We start from the raw sequence: 20,189 nt of genomic DNA, 5'->3' as shown, positions 1-20,189 counted from the left end.
ATAAACAGGTCTATGTAATTACAAAGAAACAGGAGACCTTACTTTTAGGATTACCCTCGTAATTCCTTCATGGTGCAACTTTTGTTTGTGTTTGTGTGTGTGTGTGTGTGTGTGATATACTTCTCATGTTTATTCCATTGTCTTACGTACTTCTATTATAAATAACGCATATATGTACGTGTAATGGTGACATCCATACAGGGCAATTTGTCTCTAGATAAATAAATAAAACCAGTAATATAGTGCAGATGATACAGCAGTGGACCACTGGACCGCTATTGGATATTAGCGAGCAATACCAAATAAAGTAGATACAAATGAGAACAGTTATTTTTGTTGTAGCTTTATCATCTTTATGAAATGGAAAACATTTGCCCCTTCCTCCTTTAGCAGTCATAAGTGGCCAATATTTTCAGTATAATGTACAGTAATATTATTTAGTTGTGTTAATCTTTAGTATTATTTTAGCAAAGAAATACAAGGTTAATGTAAGACCTACAATTTATTGCTACATGATATATTTGCCTTAACTTGTATTTACCTCAGAAGATACCATCAAACTGCAATGTACTATTTGTTCCGCTTTTCTTAATTTATTTACTCCCTAGTTCTGAATCAACAGAATTCAGAAGTGTTTTATGTGTAGTCACTGTTATTATTATTCAAATCTGGCCTGGTGAGTGCCATGTGAAACAGCTGATTTATGAGATGTATTTCTTTCAATTTTTTGGCTTCCCAGTACTTCTTCTTTCTCATTCTCTATTATTCTCTTCTTTCTTCTGTCCATTTCCCCACTTCTTCTTTTGTATTTTCTTCTGGAAACCTTTAACTTTTCTATTCTTTCCCTGAGTTCATGCCTGTTTTCTAGGTCTTTTTTATTCCCAATTCATGCAAATCTTTCTTGCTTCTGTAAACAATGAAATTTGGGTTCCTGGATTTTTGTCAAATAAACTGAATATATTTTTTATATCAGGGTCTTGTTATCCATTGATTTTAAGTGGCCATAAAATTTTATCATTGTATCTATTATACTATCATTGTTTTCATGGACCTCCTTGTTGCTTTTGTTTCCAAATCCACTGACTGTATTTTAGACCCAAAATACTACAAATTATTCTTTTTTCTTTCTCTCAGAATTATTTAACTGTTGGCTGTGTTTATGGAGAGGCATTCTAAGGTATAAAGACATCCAGTTTTAATCACCATATTGTAATGCCAAGCTTTTGCATTAATAGACTAGGATTTTAAAAAAAATGTATATGTACTTTGTTGTGTGCAATGCTACTGCAATGTTTCTGGCTGTGCTCACATTAGCTGCTTTGTCCAAAGCATTGATTGGATTATTTTTCCCAAGGAGGCCTAGTTGGATGAACTTTATTTTTCCATATTTTGATTCTATGTATTTAATGTACACTTTTTTTTTCAAACTAAATTTATAATTCAGTTTTTTTCTTCTACCTTGTGGAGAATGTTCACCTGTTTCATAGCATTTTGTAGGTTCACTGCTAAGATTGCTAACTCACTATCAAAAGCTAAGAAACCAATTTCAAGGTTCTCTCTCTTTCTTCCAAGTTTCATTTTATTTATCATCTCTCCTTCTGTTCCTTTTCTCCATTTTTATACTACTTTCTTGTAAATTCAGATGAATAATAATGGACCCCATGCCTATTTTAATTTTGAAAGATTTTCTTGTTTCATCTAAAAATTTAACTTTCGAAACAGTGTTAGTCAAAGTTTGCTAAATGATTACCATTGTTTTTTTAGGACATGGAATAGGATAACACTAATGACAGAGTCATAGGCTTTTTTAAAACCAACAAAGGATTCATAAAGATTTTGTGCACAAAGTTTCTTATATCTGATTAAGAGCTTTGGGTTTAATATGTGTTCAATACATGACATTCCTCTCTTCAAACCTTCCTTGTATTCTCCTAATAGTTGCTCCATTTGATTTTCTAATCTATTGTGCTTACGTTTTGACAGAATTTTGTACTTCACTGGGAGGAGAGCTATGTCTTGATAATTGTTTACATACGTTTTGTTTCCCTTTTTGTGCGATAGATAAACAAGCACTATTTTCCACTCTTTTAGTATTTGTTAAGTGTCCCAAATGTTTTCCATTCTGTTTTGTAGATGTTTACAGTTCCATCACACTTTTCCACATTTCTTCAAGAACATTGTCATCCTCCAACGCTTAGTTGTGTTTTAGTTTAATAATTTGGTCAATTACCTGAAAGTTTGGTGCTCTCTCATTATTAGCAGTCTAATACTATGTAGCACTGCAGTGGCTCTTACACAGTAAATATCACTTTTTATTGTCAGTCTGTTTATTCAGACATTTCAAAATTAATAATGAAGTAATTCCTGGTCCATTGTGGACAACCTAAGACTCACTAGAGCAGAAGGGTTACAAAAGGTAATGCAACATGTGTCAATTTTAGTTTTACTGATGCTTTATATAAAGTGAAAAGTGAAGTTTCCATATTGTATTTGCACATGGTTTGTTGTATATGCAATTGTCATTCTCCTGGGCAGCTGTGTTAATGATGCAATGTCATAAAATGAAATGCAATACAATTGCACTGAAAATAATGTGATGTACTGAATAGCAGATGATGTTGGAATTGCAGCGAATCATTGTTTACTCCAATGAGACAGGTATCAGTCACCTTCAAGTGTGAAGTTGAAAGCAAATGTCAGCATTTCCAGAATGCAGTACCGCACCACAATCATAATTTCTGTATCATAACAAATATTACACCACTAAAATATAGTTTCTATTGATTGAAACCTAATATTTAGGTAACTGATATATTCAATCAAGTAAAGCTAAAATAAAGGATTTGTTCTCATTATTTGTTGTTAGATATCTCTGACTGACAAATCATGAAGAAAAATTGTGGAATGAATATTTAAAATTAATTTTCGTCCATAAAGTCAAGTATAAACATGCAAAAAATCAGTTTTTTTTAAAAATATGAATAAAATAAATTGTGTAATGATAATCAAATGTACCCACCCAGAAGAAAATCTCCATCTGAATTATAAAAGCATTTGTTTCCCATTGATTTGTTACATAGATATACATGTATAGCTATTCCATGTCTTGTTCGAGGATCACCAGCTCCACAGACTGTATGAAGACCTTCAACAAAATCAACTTGTTCATCATCACTTGGCAAATCAAATGGTAGCCATCTCATCTGAAAGTTTTATTTTAAAAGTAAGCAAAATTTTACACTCTCAAAAACCACTGAACATTGATATGTATACAGAATTTTGTTTCATGCCATACCTGGTTTGGGTTTGGTGGATTTTCATTCCAATTATTCCCAAAGTGTTTTTTTGCAAATGGTTGAAAGGGTTCATGTATGACTGATGGCCTGATACGATATAACCAAGATCTCTTGTTTCCTTCTCTTGGAGCTGTTTTAACAATACGATAGTGGGTCAATAATTAGTGGGAAGAGATTACAAGATATCTGAAAACGTAAAATATTTTGAAATTCCTGCTGAGTATAGAGTGAACATAAACACTTTAAAATACTGTTATGAATATAATTGGGAAACATTCCATGCGGGAAAAATATATTTAAAAACAAAGATGATGTGACTTACCATACGAAAGTGCTGGCAGGTCGATAGAAACACAAACAGACACATACATACACACAAAATTCTAGCTTTCGCAACCAATGGTTGCTTCGTCAGGAAAGAGGGAAGGAGAGGGAAAGACGAAAGGATGCGGGTTTTAAGGGAGAGGGTAAGGAGTCATTCCAATCCCGGGAGCGGAAAGACTTACCTTAGGGGGAAAAAAGGACAGGTATACACTCGCACACACACACATATCCATCTGCACATACACAGACACAATGTTAGACTTTTATGGCAATTTTATCTACATAAGATGGTTTTATCACAACTATTATTTATTAGGATTTTATTTTAACTGTTTGGGTGTCAGAATTAAATATCAATAAAAACAAAAAAAGCTACAAACAACACTCTATCTCTCCCGTTCTTGTCAAATTAGATCTGGAAGTATGTAAATGGCTATATATATATGAATTATGTTTTTTGTTCTTAAACTCTAATACCATGACCAGTCCAATATATTTGTAAAAGCGACCCACAAATCAGTAAAACTACTACTACTGCTACTATAAAAGTGATTCACAAATGAAAAAACTGCTACTACTACTATCACCACTTCTACTACTACTACATTTGTATGTTAATTAGAAACTTTAGCCAAGATTATGAAGTTGATGTAAGTCAGTCTATAGGTTAATAATACAAACATAATAATGGCAGTACTTGTAATCTCTCATGTCATATCTGAGCTGTCCACTACTCTCCATCTACGTTTCTTATAAGTTCTCCCCCACAAAATGTTTGCATTCTATTAATATCTTTAGTGATTTTCCAGCTTTGGCATTTAATGTGTAAAGGTAACAACTAATCAAGTAGAAAAAGCACTGAATCTTTAAAAGGTATATAAATAAGACTGAGAACTATGCTAGCTTTCTGATGAATCCTTTTTTATGATAAAGCACACATGTGCACATGCAGTCCCTCCCCTCCCCACCACCCTCATGCACACAGGAGTGGGGAGTGGCACCACAAAATTTGACTGTCCCCATCCAATTTCTCATCATTATTAAAATACCATCTGTACATTTGTAAAACATCTTCTTAATTGTTGCAGGACTGTCACCTCTGGAAGAAAGAATGGTGTTGAAAGTATCACATTTAAGGTCCTCTCGAGCAGAATAAATGCTGATAGTAGCCAACCCAACATATTAAAACAGTGTTTTGGGTTGTCAGGCAAAATGAAGATGTAAGCTGGGCACTGGGATGTACCTTGATGAATTATTAGCAGAATGCAAACTTCAAAAGGCGAAAACCTGGATAGCATAATGGGACATATTTTTAACCCATCCAGTTGTCTAAACTAACAAACAATTAACTATTGAGTAACACTCTCTGACTTGAAATTCTACTCAGTTCAAAATCAAAGTGATTGTTAATTCAATATTTTATGTTTAGAGGGGCAAGAAGCCTGAATCACATGAACAATGATTTCAAAATCCCTACCATGATCAAATTTTTTATAATGTAACTTCATTACTACATAAATCTACTAAATATTTTAAGCAGAAGTGTATGAGATACCTGTAAATGCAGAGCCAGATAACTGTTCTGCATACAGTCCATAAGGACACTTCTGAGGACTGTTTTGCCCATGTGGCAGGGCTCCTGGACACCTTGGATCTTCAGAGGTGAATTCACTGCCAAAGCCAGTTAAGTACTGTAACAGTTGACAGTATTACATTTACAGTGGAAACAATATCGTATGTTTTTGAGACCATAAAGCATACATCATAACATTGCATAAACATTAACACATTGACTGCCATGTCCAAAATAAGTAAACTGCTCCCAGAAGCCATGTCAAGCAGTTCATACAATCTGATTCATCATCTAATTTGTAGTCAGTTTTTTCTTGGTGGGAAAATGGAGCCTGCAAGCTATCTTAAAATTGGTGTACAGTGTAGAAAATGCAGCTAAGACGCCAACAATGAGGGAACTCATCATCAACACTCAGTCAACAGCTTGTGCATTTCAAGCATGTTTGACAGTATGATCTGTGTAAGGACATGCTGCATCATTAGTTGTTCAGTCTTCATTGTGGATGGTTCACTGACATTTATTATTATCTGTGTTCAATTTACCCCATTAAGTAGCTAGTAAGAAGAGGAAACTAAGTGATGCAGAACTTGAACAGCAAGCCGACATGAACGAATCGAATCAGACATGTTTATGGATAAATTCTCTGATGATGGAAGTCTCTACAAACCATCTTCAAGTGAGGATTCAAATGCAGAAAACAGTGAATGCAATGAAAAAGATCAGTAAGTTGTTCCAATAGCAGGCATTATGAATAAAAGTGATGAGTGGAGTGACATATCAGGATCCACAAGTATTTGTGTTAAGTGAGGATGTATGATTGAAATTAGACTCACAAAATTTTGGCATCAATGCACTTTTTCATTTTTAAAATTTTTTTTTCTGAAGAGTTGCTAATGTTATTACATCAGCAAGCAAATCTAAATGTGAGTGAGGAAGCAGTAAAATGTGGGAGGAGATGATTCAGCCAGGCTCCTGAGATGGAGAGGTACAAATGTTGTGTAAATGAAAGTATTTCTGGGAATGTTGTTGCAAGTGGGACCTAGTTGTTTTCCATTGACAGAACATAGGCGGAGTACAAGTCTTTTTTACAGTGTCACATTCTGGATATCTTTTATGAGCAGAAACAGATTCCAGCTGTTATTGAGACATCAATGCTTCTCAGACACCTCATTGCAATCCAATGACTGATTCTACAAAATTAGACCAGAGTTGGACCATTTCAGTAGCATCATGAGCAATAATTATGATCCAGACAAGAATCTCTGCATTGACAGGTCAATGATTTTGTGGCACAGCCATCTGTTTCTCAGGCAGTATATCAAGAACAAGAAACACAAATATGATGTGAAACTTTATCAGTTCTGTGAATCTAATGGTGTGATTGTCAAAATAAAAATCTGCTGTGGCAAGTCACAGGATCGATGATGCATCTGAAGTTGTTTTACACCTGATGGAAGTTTGCTTGAACAAAGGATATGTGTTTCATATGGGCAATTTTTATAATTCTCTGTCACTTACAAAACTGTTGTTCTCTTACAAAAGCTACATGTGTGGAACATTACATAATGATAGAAAGGAAGGCCCAAAATCATTAGTTACCATGAAACAGAAGAAAGGTCAGGTGGTATGGAAGAGAAATGATAAGGCTGTCGTTTGCAAATTGAAGGACAAAAAGGAAGTCCTGACCATTTCTAATAGGCACTGTGCCAAAATGTTGGAAGTTCACAGTTGGAACGGCAAAGTTGCCTTGAAACCAAAGATTACAACAATGGCATGGCAGGTGTTGATCAGTCAGATCAAATGCTGTAGTATTATTCAGTATTGTGAAAAACTACTGGATGGCCAAAATAGCTTCCTCTAAATGTAATGAAAATTTTTCTCCAGAGTGCCCACTGTTTTTATAATCAAACAACTGAATGTTGTATCAAGTCTCTAGCTTTTAGAGAAAAATTTATTTATGCATTGACAGGAGATAAGATGCCAGACATCCGCAAGAAAATCAGGATGGATGACAGCTTGCATTATTTAGTGGAAATACTCACCACTGAGAAAAAAGTATGGCCATCAAAGCCATGCATAGTGTGCAGGCAACAAAAGAAATGCCATGAATCACAGTACTTTTGTCCCAGTTGTTAAGAAAAATTGGTGCTTTGCCTGGAAGAATGGTTCAAGATATATCATAAAAAACTTTATTCTCATTGCCATTAGCAACATAAGGTATTCATTTTGCAGCTACAGCTATTAAATTTTGTATGTGCTTTGCTGTTAGTTTATTCCAAGTGTTATAATAAAAATTTTGTTCCACAGTGCCCTGATGCTTTCCTACAGCTGTCCCTGATGCTGAAGGCCTGTTAGATTGCACATATTTGCTACACATGTTTTTGTATCTGACTTTATTCAGACACTAATTTCCTATGACTTTAATGCATAGGGGATGCCAGTGGCCAGGTTGTCAGGCAAGTGATTACTCATAGTTGGGAGCCAGTATGTTAAACTAATGAAATAATAATGCATGTAGTATACCTTGGACAATTAACTTGTATTTAAAGGAATTATGGTGGCACTTCAAAAAGTTGATTTGTATGCTAACGTCTTTTTAGGTCTCAGATTTGTAGTTTCTTATTTGTTTATTTGTATGGCCAGGCAACTTTAAATCTGTATTTTCCTCCTGCTTCCTTTTTCTTTATTTTGACTGTTCCTTTTTTTATATTTTATAGTTACAGGAGCCAAAGTTACACTTGTACCAAAATGTTTTCGCAAATGCCAGTTTATTCAACAATTTCTGTGGAAACTGCAACATTGAGAACAAACATGTTACTGAAATGAACTTTATACTACAGATTAAGTACAGCACAATACCAGTGTGATCAGGATTTCAGAAGTATACTTTAATTTTAGCCTCAAGTGTTATATATGATATGAAGCTCACACTTTGAAATGATTGCCTTGAAATATTGTCGTGGTTGTAACGGGACATCCTCCTCTAGCATTACCTTTCCACAACAGTAGCTGTTGATACCAGTATTATTTTTTGAATTTTGGACAGGTCAGTATTATCTCAGCTGCTTTCCTGAAACCATTTGTATTATTTTGCACACAGTATGTTATATTTGAAGCTAAAATTTATCGAAAGGAATTACTTTATAAAATATTTTAGTCTTGATGTTATACTTGATAAGTACTAGTACTGAATGTACAGTCTTGAGATTATTTTTTTAGAAACATTTGAAATTACAAATTATTGATACACTTGAGATTTCTGTTCTTAATTACATAATTCTGTGCTGTTTACTATTATTATTATTATTTTTGATTATTCCCATTTAAAGAGAGTGTTTGTACTTGAATTCCTTTATGATGGTTGTTTATGTTTTTTCTTCATTGTACTGTTTACTATATTCATTTACAGATTCATTTATGGAATAATAGTCGAAATTAAAATGTAATGGAAACTAGTTCAAATTCATTTGTTAAGAAAAATTGTAAACCTTTGGCATATTGTTATTTCCACAGAGTATGGAAGTCGTAAGCGTGCCTTTGACATAATCGGACATAGTTCAGTATTTCTGTGTGAACAATGTAATTTCAGCTTTGTTAATGTGAAAAATCAAAATACTGTATGATATACTAAAATTTGAAATAATTAATTTATGTAAAAAAAAATTACTGCAACAACAATCTTCAGATATATTTAGTTCAAACCAACCGTGAGGATGTGATGTGAGATTTTTAGCTTCAAGAATCAGGCCCCTAGACAAGAAGAACTGGAGCCATCTCAACATGAAAAGCTAAGTAAATTTGAAAGTCTATGATAAATTGACTAACAATGAAATTTTGTATGTTGCAGAAATTATTATATTTCTTTGATTTTTGAAATATATGTACGAATAAATTTTCAATCACATGTAACAAAACTGAAGGCTACCCAGCAAAGGATCTTTTTACCAACAGTGATGATGTACTACCAATAATGATAGACCATATTGAATGAAAGTGAAGAGAACCTTACAACTACAACCAGGGGCATCGAAAAGGAAAGATAAGTACAAATTATTTGTGAAGTTGATTCGTTTGTGGACTTGTGTGCTTGTCAACAAAATGAACAGGGACGAAAACAAAAGCGAGGTAGAAATGAAAGCTGCAAGACATGTCTGAGCGAGTAAAATCTTAGTCAGTAAAGAAACAGTAAATACTGATGTTTTGCACTTAATTTTGGCAAAACTAGAGGAAATGAAGATGGATAACAATAACAAATTTAGTGCAGTCAATGATCAGTTAACTCAAATGAGAACAGACAATGATTGTAAATTTACTTCACCACAAAGACAATTAAAAAACATGAAACTGCAAAAAACAGTCAAATGCACAGGGTACGAGATCGGATAGGTCAACATAGTAATCAAATTTCAGAGTTAAAAAATGGGTTGTCAGAGGAGTTAAAAAGTGTGAATGAAGAAATTGATGTTTCAGAAAATAATTTATTGTTTTAGGAAATGAGCTTATAGTTGAGTCAGCAAAACATTCAAAGAATTTTGATGACATCAGAGTTGAACCGAAGGCTGTAGTGCAAAAACTGTGTGAATTGGGAGCTACCACCCAACAAAATGTCACCAATTTAAACCAAAAAATTTGAAATATGTGAACTAATGTGACTGTTTTAGATCAAAAAATTTCAGCAGTTCAGAAAAGTTGTATTAACAAAAATACTCCCATCAAAAGTTTTCCATCAGATAATTTACTTCCAGTGGATTTTCTGCACCACTGTGGAGATTGGTCTGTGTCAGGCATCTAAGACAGTCAAAAAATTAAATTTGTTAAAATATTTCTAGAAGGTGAAGCTCTGTCATTGGTATATTTAATTTTAAGTCAGTGAGAAAAATATCAAAGATTTGAGAAAATTTTTTTAAATAAATTTTGGTTGGAAGCAGAGGGGGGGAGAATCAAAAGTGAGTTTTGAATGGTCCTAATTATAGGAATAGGCTCAACACTTTGAAAGAGTTTTGTGAGAACCAACTTAAAAAATTAGCACATCTTGACAAACCATTTTATGAAATGGCCTTGATTGATGCACTTAAAAGAACATTACCAGAAAGATTGCAGTGGGATTTGATACCCGGACTTGAAGACTGTCTTGAACAATTTTTACTATGTGTTGACAGGCTGGATAGGGCAATAGAAAGAAGTAAGTACCATAATAATGGTAATGATAGGAATCACAATGGGAGTAATCACAGAAACAGAGATAATGGTAACTTCCACCAGGATCAAAGTGTCAATAGAGTGAGAAATTCTGAACAACAGCAGGATAGGAATGATGTGAATAACCAAGAGCTTTTTAATAGAAGAAATAGTTACAGAAATAACTACTCAGGAAACAGCAGTTTGCCTCAATGAAGCTCAACAGTTTTGGGGTGAGGAACATAACAAGCACAGGATCACTATACTTGCAATTGTACAGTGATAACATTGTTAATGATATGGCACAGGTACCCGAAACTGAAGAGAAAGAATATCAGATTTCTCATTTATGATTTGATCAAAAGTTTTGGGATACCATGTTTGATTATGGTGATGTAAGTGCTAATCACAAACCAGAATGTGAGAGTAGTGAGAATGTTGATGTAATATGTACTAATGATTTCTTCTCTTGGGCAGAAAACAGTGTTGTTGATGTATGTAAATCAAGTAATTAATGTATTGGATCTGAACTAGGTGGTACTTTTGCTGTAGATGTGAATGAGAGCTGTGAAGTAACTGAGGTTTGTAAGTCTGAGACTGGTGGCTTATTGGAAATGAGTGTAGGTGAGGTAAGTCACTTTGATGGGGATGAGACCTGTATTGTTCATTGATCTTGTGGATGAAGTAATTTTGGAGGAATTTGCTGATGATGAGTATCAGGTATTTGTGGAGTTTAAGAATAATGAAGTTTCAAAGTTATATGTAAATCATGTTGACAATACAGGTAAGGTAAGTGATGTATGTGATGAAAGTGAGGGTCATGGAATACCAGTCCAGTTAAAACAGTTTTTCATTGAAATCTTGTAGAGCAATGGTCCAAACAATAAAAGTGAGGTATTTGTGAGCCTGGAGAATAATGATGAAAACGTTTTGAACTTTGTTTGGGACCCGATCGATGATAACTTAGATAAAGGTGTATTCTGGAATAAGTTAGTTGTGGTTAGTAGAATTTGCATCCAAATCGTTTGAATGAAGCATAAGAGGATCTAATCAGGAAGTGTAATTTTGACAGTAACATGTTTTGTGAACCTTATGAAACAAGTGATGTTAGTTGTGCCATGGAATCTATTAATTGTGTTCAATCTTTAACTGACAACATGGATAATCAAAGTAATGATATAATAGCTGTAAAGTTCATAAAACCTTGGGAAGACTATGTGGATGGAGCATTTGTTGAAATTTAAAATGACATTTTGCATGAAGTGTCAGACAACAGAGAGAATGATACACATTTTGGATGTTCTTACATTAAAATTAAGACTAGTCAGTGGGATGGGAACTGTTTGATTGGTACAGGTAGCCCAATTTGTGATATATATGAACATTTCAGAGACAAGCTCAAGTGTAATAAGAATTTTGTGGAAAGGCCCACTGTTGATGTAAAAATAAGAGCAGCTACAGGTGAACAAGGCAAATTTGTAAAATCTCAGGTACTTTTAACTTTTAGTATAGGAGACAAGTCCTTTGATCATGGATGCTTAGTGATCCCCAGCCTGGAAGTAAATATAATTCTCAGTATGGATTGGATAGTGACAGTTGGGGCTTTTTTTGGATGGAGTGCTAAAGAATTGTTTAGTTTGGAACCGAAAAGTAATATGTATGTGAAAACTAATTTCTTTATTTTAAACTGTGGGAAAAGTTGTAACTATTTGCAAAACATTGTGAACCAAGGTGAGTTATCAGATGTTGTATGACAATATAAATTTTGATGAGACTGAGGATCAGAATTTTGGAAGTATAGTAGGTTCTAAAATGAGGGAAGCTTAAAACTCTTAATGACCAACAAAAGGAACTACTTAGGAATTTGTTATTGGAATTTAGAAATGTATTCACTGACAGACCAGGGAAAATGAAAGTCTATCAGTGCATGCTTTACCTTAGAGATTGTCAACCTTTTGGAGAAGGAAAGATGTAGAGAAAAAAATTCAGAAAATGGAAATGTGGGGAGTAATTGAGAGAAGTAGGACTGCTATAATAATCCTTTGGTTGTGGTAAGTAAGAGGAATGGTGGAGTGAGAATTGTTTGGGCTCTTGACATCTTAGTAAGTTTCTTATTAGAGGGAATGACCATCCTGAGAAAATGGATGAGCTGTTACACAAATTTGATTACATGAAATTAATGAGTAGTGGACTTGATCTCTGGATTTCACAATTCCACTTGAAATTAATTCTGTAAAGTACTGGTATACAGCATTTTTATATAGAGGAAAGTGTTTTCAATACTGTGTGGTGCCATTTGGGCTAAATGTATCTGTTTTTGAATTTGTAAGAACTCTGGATTCTATCTTGGGAAGTGAAGCGACTTCAAAATATCGTGTATGTTGATGACATTTTGGTCACTGAAAAGATTTTAGAACAACATTAGGATTTGTTAAGAGATTTGTTTTCAAAATTGGATTCAGGAGGTATGACTTTGAAAATAGGTAAGTGTAAATTTGACGTGGAAGAAGTAAAATTTTTAGGACATGTTATATCTGAAAGAGAAATTGCAAATTATAAAGAGAAACTTGATTCTATAAATAATTTTCCTGCCGCTTACAACAAAAAACAGCTTAAATCATTTTTGGGTTAACAGGGTTCTATAGAAAATTTTGTAGTAGCCAAGCTTTGAATGCTTTATGCCTGTGTGAACTTTTGAAGAAGAATTATGTTTGGGATTGGAATTTGGAATGTCAGGATGCTTTCAAGGGGATCATAGGACAGTTGTGTCGAATTCAGATATTGCTCAGACTGGATTTCTCTCTTCCTTTTTGTATTATGACAGACAGTAGTAATGTTGGTTTGGGTGCTCATTTATTTCAGGTGGTTGAAGTTGAAGGTGTCATTGAACATAGATCTCTTGCATTTTCTAGTACAGTATTGCAGAAGCATCAAAAGACATACACTGTAACTGAGCTCTACATTGGGCATTCAATACACATACACTGTAACTGAGCTGTACATTGGGCATTCAATAAGTTTAAAAATTATTTACTAGCTCACAAAGACATCATCTATATTGATCACAAAGCAGTATACGATCTGCGAGAGTAAGCTGTACCATTACAGAATTACTCATTGGTTCTTGTTTTTATAGCAGTTCAGTTGTGAAATCAGATACATTAGGGGCACAGACAATGTTGTTGCTGATGCTTTGTCTATGCTACCTTTAGGGGGTGACTCTTCAAATAACTATGGAGAAAGGAGAAAGAATTTAAAATTATGTACTTGAGAGGCGTAGACTGGCAATGACAAGGAAAGTGTTTCTGAAGAAGAAAAATTTGTTAACATCGAGTATAGATTTAAATGTCAGGAAGTCATTTCTGAAAGTATTTGTATGGAGTGTAGCCATGTATGGAAGTGAAACATGGATAGTAAATAGTTTGGACCAGAAGAGAATAGAAGCTTTTGAAACGTTGTGCTACAGAAAAATGCTGAAGATTAGATGGGTAGATCACATAACTAATGAGGAGGTATTGAATAGAATTGGGGAGAAGAGGAGCTTGTGGCACAACTTGACTAGAAGAAGGGATCAGTTGGTAAGACATGTTCTGAGACATCTGGGGATCACCAATTTAGTATTGGAGGGCAGCGTGGAGGGTAAAAATCGTAGAGGGAGACCAAGAGATGAATACACTAAGCAGATTCAGAAGGATGTAGGCTGCAGTAGGTACTGGGAGATGAAGAAGCTTGCACAGGATAGAGTAGCATGGAGAGCTGCATCAAACCAGTCTCAGGACTGAAGACCACAACGACAACAACAACACTTGAGAGGCATGAAAGAGGAAAAATTTGCAAAGACATCCACAGGTATAAAAATCATGATTGAAATTGGAAATAGGTTAAGAGCATGGTGGGTAAGAAAGGAGGAGAAAAGACTTAACAATACTATAAGGTACATAAGGATATTTTATTCAGGAGATATAAGACTGACTCAGATGACTGGAAACTATATTGGTCGGAGCAATGTATTGATACTTTAATTCCTTATACACATGAGAGTTTTGGTCACTGTTGATCAACTAAATGTATACAAAAGATTCAGGAAAACATCTTTTATAACATAGGAAGGAGAGTCAAGAAGAAGAATGCTGGCTGTGACAGATGTCAAATAGTGAAGGAAAGTAACCAAACAAGCAGAGGTCAAATGCAAAACATATTGCCTAATAGTAACCTAGACCTCATGTCTGTGGATCTCTATGGACTTTTTCCTAAGTCTAAGAATGGATTCTGTTATGTTTTTGTGGTGTTTGATGCTGTTTGATGCTGTTTCCTCTTAAGAAACCTACCAGTAAGCAAATCTTTCTAAGTTTCTAAATACATATTTTCATCTGATGGGTACTCCTAAAACAATTTTATCTGACAATAGTTCTCAGTTTACATCATAAACTTGGAAAGACTTGGCTGAACATGCAAAAGTAAGGCATATTCTAACCTCTATGTACCATCTGTCGAGTAAGCCTGCAGAAAGATATATGAGAGAAATTGGAAGATGGTTGAGAACATCTTTTAATAATAATTATACCAGTTGGATGTATTACGTAACTGATTTTGAGGATATTATGAAGAGCTTACAACATTCTTCAGCAGGTTTTTCATCATTTGAAGTCATGTTTAGCTGCCGACCAGCTAACTGTATTTCTGAGAATGTCACCGCAAGAGAGAGAGAAGAGTGTGTCACGGAGATGATGGAAAAGCAGGGGGATAGGAGAAAGCAGAGACATGACGATGAAGGCAGATTTTCTAAGTTTGATGTAGGAGATCTTGTGCTGGTGAAAGCCACAGAGGAATCTAAAGTGTTGACATCTGAAATAAATAAATTCTTTGATATTTATATAGGACCAGTGGCAGATTTACATATAAGCCCACAAGGCATCGACCTAGGGGTGGCACCTTAAGGGGTGCAGTAGTTTTTGCTCTGTACTCATCTTAACCTTTTACGTTTTAAAATAACTGCACTTACAAATGCCAAAAATTTTTAATATTGTCGCAGAAGAAACTGAGTAGCACAGTCACTGTGGTGTAGTGGTTATGCTACTAGACTGTTGCATGGAGGGTCCTGAGTTCAAAACTCACCTAAACAGTAAAATTTTAATTTCTATATGCAATTCGAGTACATTCTAGAAGTTTCCACAAATGTCAAGAATCATTGTACTGGAATAGTCTGTAACTGTATATATACTGTATGTGTTCTGGCTGGAGGCAGTTCTATCCACACTCTTGTGTGTGCAAGTGCTGAATAAACATTCCTTAAGTGAAGTTAGTGTTTCTCATTCATCTAATTACACATTATTCTGTGGGAGGCCCTGGGTAGTGGGACTTGTGATAGTGGACATCATCGACGACACAGTGGCTTCCATCATGCCATGAGAGAGCCTCCGTTCATGTGATGAGAAACCCAAGTTCGAGCCATATTCAACAGATCGCAATCAATTGGAGACAGAAGAAGAAGAGGACATTACAATGACAACAACTGTGTGCCACCACATGAGGCATCCTTCCGGGTTCTCTGGTGATGATGGCCAAGATCCAAACATGTGGCTGAAGGTATATGAGCTTATAGCCAAATTTAGCAAATGGGATTACACCATGTGTATGGCTAACATATTCTTCTACTTGGAGGGCACTGCCACGCAATGGTATGAGAACAACGAGGAGGAGTTCACAAGCTGGGAAGTATTCCACACAGAACTGTGCAAGTATTTCGGTGACACACAATGACAGAAGTGCAAGGCTGAAGATAAATTAAAGCGCAGGGCACAGTGTCCAGGAGAAACTACAGCATCCTACATTCAAAATGTCTTGGAGCTGCGTAAAATAGTGAATTCTAGAACGAGGGAGGAAGATAAAGTTGCACATCTCATGAAGGGTGTTGCTGAAGACATGTATCAAGCCCTACTCCTGAAGGAGGTTTCGACAGCAGATGACTTCATAAAATGGTGCCAGTATATCGAGACATGCATCAAAAAAGATATACACACACAAGAAATTTGAATGGCTTCCAAACTGCCGTATCAATGTCTGTGATGGAGGAAGAAACTGCTTTCACAAGTGTTCTTCGTCACCTGTGCTGCAGGTGGCTAATGGGAAATGTAAAACCTACAGGAAGATGTGTCATTCGTGTGGGTATAAGTGGCCATATATAGCTCTTAGAATTTATCGTCTTCCAAGAGTGTAGTCTTGATGTCATTCTCGGATGGGACTTTTTGAAAGCTTCTCAGGCAATTATAGATTGTGGTCACTCCAAGATTATGCTAGACAAGATGAGATACTGTGGACAGGAAGATGTGCATGCGAGTGTGTGGGGACTATGTATGCTGGATGAAGTCATCATTCCTGCAGTCAGTGCTAGAAAGGTAACTGTCATGTGTCATGCCATGCATCAACCCATGAATCTTGTAGTGGAATGTAAGAGAAGCATACCACTGGAGAATGACTTGATCATCCCAGCCTCTGTCGTCTCGTTTAAGAATGGATTTGGTGAATTGTGGATAGTTGACTGTCACTGAGAACCACAGATCCTTCCAAGATGCATGTGTGTAGCAAACGCTGAGCCGTTAATTGCAGAACAGCTGAGCGTCATAGAAACCTCCCATGCTGAGTCTGTGGGCAAAATTAGTGCTACCACTACGAGACAAGATCTTCTAGCTCGACTATCACCAGATCTTACTAAGGAACAACAGAAGAAGCTACTTGCCATTCTTCAAGAGTTCTCTGAATGCTTCAATCCAAACTGACGGTGAAGTATCAGATTAGCACTGGAGACCATCAGCCAATAAGCCAGAGAGCATACCATGTGTCAGCAACAGAACGTCGAATAATTCGCGACGACGCAGAGAAAATGATGAAGAATGACATTATTGAGCCTTCGCTGAGTCCATGGTCATCATCAGTGGTTCTTGTCAGGAAAAAGGATGGCAGTTGACGCTTTTGTGTTGATTACAGGAAGTTTCAAAAGATAACTAAAAAGGACATTTACCCTATTCCATGAACTGACAATACATTAGATTGTCTGAAGGGAATTAAGTTTTTCTCAACCTTGGACATGAACTCGGGATACTGGCAAATCAAAGTAGATGAGGCTGATCGTGAGAAAACTGCATTCATAATCCCTGAGGGCCTGTATGAGTTTAAGGTAATGCCATTTGGTTTGTGTAATGTACCAGCAACTTTTGACCGGATGATGGATAATCTTCTAAGTCACCTGAAGTGGACGATGTGTCTTTGTTATTTATATGGCATTATAGTGTTCTCAGAGACATTTGATGAACACATAAAAAGACTGAGGGCCATTCTTAAGTGTCTCCAACAAGGAGGACTGAAACTTAATCCAAGAAAGTGTCTCTTTGGAGCAAAAGGAATCAAAATACTTGGACACCTTGTGTCAAACGAAAGTGTGCGGCCAGACCCATAAAAGGTGAGGTCTATAATGGAATTTCCTATTCCTAAAAGTATTAGAGATGTGAGAAGCTTCCTCGGATTATGTTCTTATTACCGTTGTTTTATCAAAGACTTTGTTTATCAAAGCCAGGCCACTCCAAGAGTTGTTAAAAGCTGATGGTAAATTTATCTGTGCTGGAGCTCAACAAAATTCTTTCGATGTGCTGTGAAAAGCTCTGACGACTGACCCTGTACTTGATCTGTATAATGAGAGAGCATCTACAGAACTACACACAGAGGCCAGTGGGTATGAGATCAGTGCTGTTCCTGGTGCAAATTTCGGATGGGAAAGAGAAGGTTATAGCCTGTGCTTCTAGGACACTTAGAAAAACCGAGAGAAACTACTCAAAACAAAAAGACAATGTCTTGCTGTGATCTGGGCCATGTGCAAATTTTGACGTTATCTCTATGGAAGGCAATTCACAGTTGTTACATACCATCATTCACTTTGTTGTTTGACAGATCATAAGGATCCAACAGGACGACTCGCCAGGTGGGCACTACGTCTTCAAGAGTATGACATTACCATAGTGTACAAAAGTGGAAGAAAACACCAAGATGCCGACTGTCTCTCAAGAAACCCTGTGCAAGACCATCAAGACTTTGATGAATATAGTGACTGTCTCACTGCACTCCAGGATCTCTCTGCTAAGCAGAAGAAGGATGCCAAGATATCTCAAATTATGCTTGCCTTAAATTGGTCAGAGGATGTGAAAGGACAATTTAAGGTAGTTAATGGATTACTTTGCAAGAAAAACTTTGATCCGTTTGGAAAGAGGTGGCTTCCAATGATTCCTAATCACATGCACTTAGATGTTCTACAGAAATTCCATGATACACCTGAGGCCGGACATTTAGGATAGAATCTGTAAGAGAATTTTCTGGCTAGGTTTATTGAGGAGTGTCCATCACTATGTGTGGCACTGCCGAGTGTGCCAGAGGAGATGTTTAGCAAACTCAAATGGCAGACTCTGCAAGAGAGGTGCTCTGCATCGCGGTGTAGCTTGCTCGCCAGGTTTTGAGAGGGTGCGTTTCTGGATGAGTTATCGAATATATTGCTTCCCCCTACTTATCCCTCTCGAGGAAATCACGAATGTAAAATTAGAGAGATTCGAGTGCGCACGGAGGCTTTCAGACAGTCGTTCTTCCCGCGAACCATACGCGACTGGAACAGGAAAGGGAGGTAATGACAGTGGCATGTAAAGTGCCCTCCGCCACACACCGTTGGGTGGCTTGCGGAGTATAAATGTAGATGTAGATGTAGATGCAGTTCCTCAGAAACCACCTGGCTGACTCACACCAATTCCACCAGCCAAAACACCTTTCCAGCGTGTTGGGTTTGATCTCCTCAGATGATTTCCAACGTCTGCTAGTGGCAATAGATGGATTATTGTTTGCACTGATTATCTGATGCGCTATGCCATTACAAAATCTATGAAAACAGCCAAAGCATTCGAGGTAGCGAAATTCATTGTGGAAGACATTGTATTAAAACACAGTGCCCCAAGGTCGTTAATTATGGATTAAGGGAAAGATTTCAATCGAATCTTGTGACAGAGATACACCACTGGTGCAACACTACTCATCACATGACGACAGCCAACCATCTGCAAACTAACGGGTTTACTGAACGCCTTAATAAGACCTTGGCCGACATGCTATCAATGTTCGTCAGTGTTGAGTAGAGCAACTGGGATGAGGTGCTACCTTTCGTAACATTTGCCTACAACACCACCAAACAAGACACCACAGGATTTATGCCATTTCTCCTGGTGCATGGGAGTGAGATGACTACGATGATGGACACTGTTTCTGTTGCATCCTGATGACATGGACGACAGCTACACCGGCCAGGTGTTAACCAGAGCTGAGAAAGCTTGGCAGTTATTAGCTTGACACTGCACGCAACAGGCTCAAGAAAACAATCACTGAAGGTATGACGTGAGCAGACCGCCCTGTTGTCTACCAGCCCAGTCACCTTGTCTGAATCTTCACTCCTGTTCGGAAGGTTGGTGTCTCCGAGAAGCTCCTCAGGCGCTATTTTGGACCTTATAAAGTTGTGAGGAAGTTTTCTGATGTTACTTATGAAATTAAAGATTTTGACCCTGACACAAGACGATAAAAGATCAGAGATATGGTCCATGTCCTTTGAATGAAGCCCTATAAGGATCTTGCAACCCAGGGTAAATTTGCAGCTTCAGCAACAGACAACAAGTGGAAAGGTGATGAAGAGAGTAGCGGTAAAGGAAGTTCTATGAAGATCACCACCAGGGCGAACATCAGTCATCGGGAGTCAGAGTATGCAGGACCGATGACTCGTTCCCAGACTAGGAGGACCT

The 20,189-nt window shown here is 36.5% G+C and overlaps 1 protein-coding gene across 1 annotated transcript in view; it reads right to left on the bottom strand.

Moving 5' to 3' along the window:
- Window positions 1-20,189, bottom strand: part of LOC124776481 (homogentisate 1,2-dioxygenase) — a 97,257-nt gene that overhangs the window by 53,527 nt on the left and 23,541 nt on the right. The window contains exons 2-4 of the mRNA XM_047251495.1: window positions 5,176-5,311; window positions 3,296-3,426; window positions 3,020-3,203 (exon numbers count right to left, since the gene is read on the bottom strand). Of these exons, the coding sequence (XP_047107451.1) occupies window positions 3,020-3,203; window positions 3,296-3,426; window positions 5,176-5,311 (451 nt within the window). The remainder of the gene's footprint in view (window positions 1-3,019; window positions 3,204-3,295; window positions 3,427-5,175; window positions 5,312-20,189) is intronic.

Source organism: Schistocerca piceifrons, chromosome 2 (assembly GCF_021461385.2).
Source record: "Schistocerca piceifrons isolate TAMUIC-IGC-003096 chromosome 2, iqSchPice1.1, whole genome shotgun sequence".
Taxonomy (NCBI): Eukaryota; Metazoa; Arthropoda; class Insecta; order Orthoptera; family Acrididae; genus Schistocerca; species Schistocerca piceifrons.
This window is presented reverse-complemented; position numbering and strand designations above follow the sequence as displayed.